We start from the raw sequence: 5,533 nt of genomic DNA, 5'->3' as shown, positions 1-5,533 counted from the left end.
TTTTTTCTTTTTCTTTTTTTCTTTTTTTTTTTTTTTTTTTTTTTTTTTTTTTTTTTTTACTTTTTTAAGCTAATAAGTTCCCGCACAGAACAGTTACCAATAGGGGGCCTTAGAGCTCTTTTAGGAACATTATTGTTTCTCATCCTCTCCTATTTGCCAGAAACATGACCACCTCAATATTGCATTAATAATCAATCTTGACTTTTCATTTATTTTTTTCACATATAATCAATAATCAATAACTATTTTATAAAATAAATATAACTTACAAGACTTCATACCATAAATTTCAATAAATGTCCACTGTATTGAAAACATATATTCTAGAGCACCGTCTATACAAACACGATGTATAAGTTGGATTGACATGACAATCTTCTTTTCACTCAATAAGATGAAGGGGAAGAATGTTGTTATAGCATTTGTATTTATAAAAGGAAAATTGTGTGTATTTATATGATGTACAGTGAAAGAGAGAAGCAAGCGGAAAGGCATTAGAAAAGAGGAGCATAGACAAAGTGGCGATGAGATTTAGAAGTCTTGATGTGGTTGATTTTTTTATGGGGGTATGGGGTAGAGAGGCGTAGAGGTACAGGAAAATCTCTCATGGAGTGGAAGAAGATCCAAACATCTGGTCTAGTAGGACGAGGAGGGCCATGGCTACTGTGGTATCTATCTGAGGCTGGACGACGAGCCGGAATACGTCCATCCCGAAGCTCATCCCTCCCGCTGCCTCCTTGCGTTTTATCTCCGCCACTATTCTCCGCTTCTCATCGTACACCGCACAGCATCTTTTCCCGTAACACCCCTCGATCTCATACGTACACATACCCATACCTGACCACGATCCTTCAACAATACGAGCCAAGCACTTGGATTTAAGCAGATTCATTTGCTTCCTCGCCGAGAACCGAGGATTCACGCCACTTTCTCCCTCGTAAACCACCCAGCTATCGGCTAGGCTCAATCTCTATATGTATGCATGCATTTTATATTATTAAACCAAAGTTGTTTGTGATTATATAAAACTCAACTAAAATAGAAGAGAGCGTGCAAACAGTACCTTGCGACGGATGGTGAAAAGAGGGTTTCCAGTGGCGTCCATGAGAAGGATTTGGGCCTTATTGCCGGCGAGGTAGTTGTCGACCCTGTAAGCCAAGTTACCGTTGGCGTCAAACACGGTAAACCCCTCGCAGTTCAACAACATAGATTTCTTCCACACGGTGAGGACAGTCTGGGTGGCGTCGGTTAAGGAGGAGGAAGCCCCGTTTGGGAATACCTTTGTCATTACTTACAATAATATTATTTACCTTCTCTTCTTCTCCTCGTGTGTGTGGTCAGGTTTATGTATTTATATTTTGGTAGTAGAGCAGACGAAGAACGTGCGGCTGCCCTTGCCCGCCTGCCTACCCGGGGTGAACGCGAAGCTCCCCGTCCCCGTCCCCGTCCCCATCCCCATCCCCATCCCCATCCCCATCATGGTGTGATGTCTCTTTGTTTGATTATGGACTTTGGACTTTGGACGGGGGGTGAGAACAAACAATTGTGACGGAGGGGAGAGAGAGAGTTCCACGCGCCCCTGTTGTAGTTCAATTTAATTTTATATTTATAATATGGCGATGGCCACCACAGTAGTTTAATATCCCAGCCTATACCCCGTCTTTCCAAATATTCCACGAAGTGCTGTTAAATTATTCTCACCACCATAGTATCCCAATAAATTATACAATTTTTAGTGGCTCAGAAGCAACGCCCATCCCGTCACCCATCGTTGTCTAACATATTTATTTCCTATTACTATTTTATATTTACAATTTTGGTCTTGTATTGGTGCGGCTGCCGCATTCAACTTAAATTATTGCCCCTCTACGGCTTGGGCGGTTGAGTGGAACCATGACCAATTTAGCCTTTGACTTTCTCCGCCCCTTCCATCCATCTATCACTAGTCATAAGTGAATAGTACGCAATGGTGTATCCAAATTACATTTACACGACGACTCCGCCAGGGGCCGTGGCCATGTGAACAAAAATTGTGCATCCACATAAACCGATTCCAATACATCTGATAGAGTCATAGCTACTGCCTTGAAGTTTTGTAAACTGAGTTTGTCTATTAGTGATAAAATCTTCTTTTGTGAGTCTTGTCAAAGCCGGCAGTAGGTATGGGCTTGGGAGGGATCCATATCGGTTGAAGAAGAGAACAAAACATTTCTAACAAGGGCATTTGATATAGTGTTATGATTCACACTTTGGGTGCGAGAGGTCCGAGTTCAATTCCCAGAACGCCCCTTCTAGAACTTTCTCCCATACAAAGACCTACCTTATTTATTTCCTTAATGCTTCTACGACTTTGAATAATGTTGAGCCAACTTCGTTGAAGTTTTGTGATCTGAGTTTGTCTATTAGTGATAAAATCTTCTTTTGTGAGTCTTGTCAAAACACCCCTTCTAGAACTTTCTCCCATGCAAAGACCTACCTTATTTATTTCCTTAATGCTTCTACGACTTTGAATAATGTTGAGCCAACTTCATTGAAGTTTTGTGACCTGAGTTTGTCTATTAGTGATAAAATCTTATTTTGTGAGTCTTGTAAAAGCCGTAGAAGGCAGTAGGGCTTGGGAGGTTACAAATGGTACCAGAGTCAGACACCGAACAATGAGCATTGTGAGATCTCACATCGGTTGAAGAAGATAACAAAGCATTTCAAACAAGGGCATTTGGTCTAGTGGTATGATTTTTGTTTTGGGTACGAGAGGTCCCGAGTTCGATTCTTGGAATGCCCCTTCTAGAACTTCTCTTATACAAAGACCTACCTTATTTATTTCCTTAATGCTTTTACGGCTTTGAATAATGTTGAGCCAACGTTGTGATCTGGGTTTGTCTAATTAGTTATAGAATCCGTTTGTATCTTCTTTTGTGAGTCTTGTCAAAGCCGTAGAAGGTAATAGCTATGGACAGAGCCAAACACCGGACGATTTACATTGTGAGATCTCACATCGGTTGAAGAAGATAACAAAACATTTTTAATAAGGGCATGTAGTCTAGTGGATTGCTTCTACAGCTTGCCTAAAGTTTTGTAATCTGAGTTTGTCTATTAGTGATTAGTGATAAAATCTTCTTTTATGAGTTTTGTTAAAGCCGTAGAAGGTAGTATCTATGGGCTTGTGAGGTTACAAATGGTATCAGAGCCATACACCGGGTGATGTGCATTGTGAGATCCCACATCAGTTGAAGAGGAACCGGGTGATGTGCATTGTGAGATCCCACATCAGTTGAAGAGGAGAACAAAACATTTATAACAAGAGCATTTGGTCTAGTGGTATGATTCTCACTTTGGGTGCGAGAGGTCCTGAATTCAATTCTCGAAATACCCCTTCTAGAACTTCCTTTTATACAAAGACCTACCTTATCCGGATGAGTACCGGTTTCACTCCATTGCTTCTATAGCTTTGGATAATGTTGTCCTCTTATACAAAGACCTAGGTTATTTATTTCCTTAATGCTTCTACGGCTTTGAATAATGTTGAGCCAACGTCCTAGGCATACATCTGAGATAGAGTCATAGCTACTGCCTTCAAGTTTTGTAAACTGAGTTTGTCTATTAATGATAAAATCTTCTTTCGGGAGTCTTTGTCAACAAAGAAAGTCGCATGCCCTTCCCTTTAATTCTTCATTATCTCTTACTACAAAGCCATTTGAACTTGAACATTGATCTGTGGGGACTTTTTCCCACAGCCTCCACTTGGGATTATTGATATTATATTAGCTTTGCTGATAACATCACTCGTTCACTCACATATCCTTTTAAATCCAATGGTGAATCACTCTCTGCCTTCATTCAACTTGACGGCAAAAGATTAAAACCTTACAAAGTGATTGGAAGGGGAACTACGCTTGTTTACCTCATGCATAAAAGACCATGGAATAGCTTTTGGACACCCTTGCCCACACACAAGCCAACAAAATGGCATTGTTGAATGCAAACACCGCCATATAGTCAAGACGGGCCTTTCTTCCTTGCTCAAGGCTCCATGCCCCTCTTTTGGTCAGATACTTTCATCTCCTATCCTATGTTTGCCTAATAAAGTGGCTTTCAACCCTAGTTCAAAAAATATTTCTCCATGGAAAAAGTTTCATAATAGATCCCCTGACTACATCTTCCTTCACTCATATGGATGTGCTTGCTTTCATCATGCCTTCATCCCTACCAAAAGTGTCTTCCTAGGTTGTAATGAAGCTGACAAGGGTTACAAGTGTTTAAGTTCAACGACTATTTGTTTCTTGTCATGTCATATTCAACTAGTGTTTTCTTTAAGGATGGTTTTCTAGTCTCCTCTATTTCCAAGAGTCAATCCATTGATACTGTTGTTAACTTGCTGAATTTTCCCTCCCATTAGCCCCACACCTGCTATCACTGGCAAACAATTGTCTCATCTGGATGGCGAACCTATGGATAATCCAACTCTCTACCGCAATGTTACTGGAGCTCTCCAAAACTTGATGCATACAGGCTCAGACATCTCTTACAGGCCCAACATCCTCCCATTGGCAGGCTATTAAAGGGTGCTCCAGAAGGGTACACTTGAATTACGGCCTTTTCTCTCTAAATATAACAATTTATCTTTGGTTGCATATTGTGATGCAAACTACTAACGCAAGTCCACAGCTGCACATTGTATTTTCCTTGTCCACTCATTTGTGTCGTGATGTTCTAAAAAGAAACATGTGGTTGCCCGTCCTAGACCTGAGTCTGAATATTGTGCTCTTGCTCATAATGCAGCTGACTTAAGCTTAGATTCAATCCCTCCATGGTGAATTATTGTTGTTGCCTTCTTCTCCTCCCATTATATGGTGCGATATTGTGAGTGAATTATCTCTCGCAGCCAGTCTCGTTTTTCATGCTGCAACAAGCATGTTGAGCTTGATGTTCATTTCGTGCAAGATAAGGTCATTGCAAAGACTCTCGATGTTGGGTATGTTCCCTCCTCAAATCAACTTGTTGATGGGTCAACAAAGCCTTAGTCTGAAGTTCATTTTTGTGGGTTGTGTTCCAAACTCGATGTGACTGCATTACCCTCTCATTCGTAGGAGAATGTTAGAGAAAAGGATTGATCTGACGTCATTTCTCTCTATTCTCATTTACTAGCAAATGGTGTTGCTTGATTTGTTTTACTTCTTATTGTTTTCTGGTTCCTTGTACCACATGGCTCTCTCTCATGGGGTAGCAAATATTCTCCCCATCCTCTTGTGTATTATTTATACTCAGCCATAAGGCATGAAATAATTCATTCGAGCTTCCTACTCTATTCCACTAGATAGAAATCCTGAAAATTCACCAACTTCAATGGCCATATTTCCCATCATTCAGGCCAAGGAATGCAGCCCAAACATCAACCATATACTAAATCTCATTCCTATGACAATCATTACGCCAACGAAACACATCTGAAAAGAATTCTGAACGGCGACGGGCCGGGTGGAAATAAATATTCGCTCACGGGCAAAGCAAAGAAGGAAGGACAACCCACCCCCCC

General features: G+C 40.8%; 1 protein-coding gene and 1 non-coding gene across 2 annotated transcripts; one reads left to right on the top strand and one right to left on the bottom strand.

Moving 5' to 3' along the window:
• Nucleotides 1–341: 341 nt before the first annotated feature.
• Nucleotides 342–2,004, bottom strand: LOC111481431 (protein LURP-one-related 8). The gene is made up of 2 exons (XM_023126837.1): nt 1,064–2,004; nt 342–970 (listed from the first exon to the last, which is right to left on the bottom strand). The coding sequence occupies exons 1-2, from the start codon at nt 1,286–1,288 to the stop codon at nt 605–607; spliced, it is 591 nt and encodes a 196-aa protein (XP_022982605.1). The 5' UTR covers nt 1,289–2,004; the 3' UTR covers nt 342–604.
• A 706-nt stretch (nt 2,005–2,710) lies between these two features.
• On the top strand, nt 2,711–2,782 carry TRNAP-UGG. The gene has a single exon. It is a non-coding gene; the product is annotated as a tRNA-Pro (tRNA).
• Nucleotides 2,783–5,533: the final 2,751 nt, after the last annotated feature.

Source organism: Cucurbita maxima, unplaced genomic scaffold (genome assembly GCF_002738345.1).
Source record: "Cucurbita maxima cultivar Rimu unplaced genomic scaffold, Cmax_1.0 Cma_Scf00007, whole genome shotgun sequence".
In the NCBI taxonomy this organism is placed as follows: Eukaryota; Viridiplantae; Streptophyta; class Magnoliopsida; order Cucurbitales; family Cucurbitaceae; genus Cucurbita; species Cucurbita maxima.
This window is presented reverse-complemented; position numbering and strand designations above follow the sequence as displayed.

What these genes read in the sequence shown, in the direction of transcription:
- LOC111481431 (XM_023126837.1), bottom strand. Translation starts at nt 1,288, where the DNA reads ATGACAAAGGTATTCCCAAACGGGGCTTCCTCCTCCTTAACCGACGCC. An exon ending in TTTTCACCATCCGTCGCAAG is followed by an intron (nt 971 to 1,063) that starts GTACTGTTTGCA and finishes GCATACATATAG; the next exon opens with AGATTGAGCCTAGCCGATAG.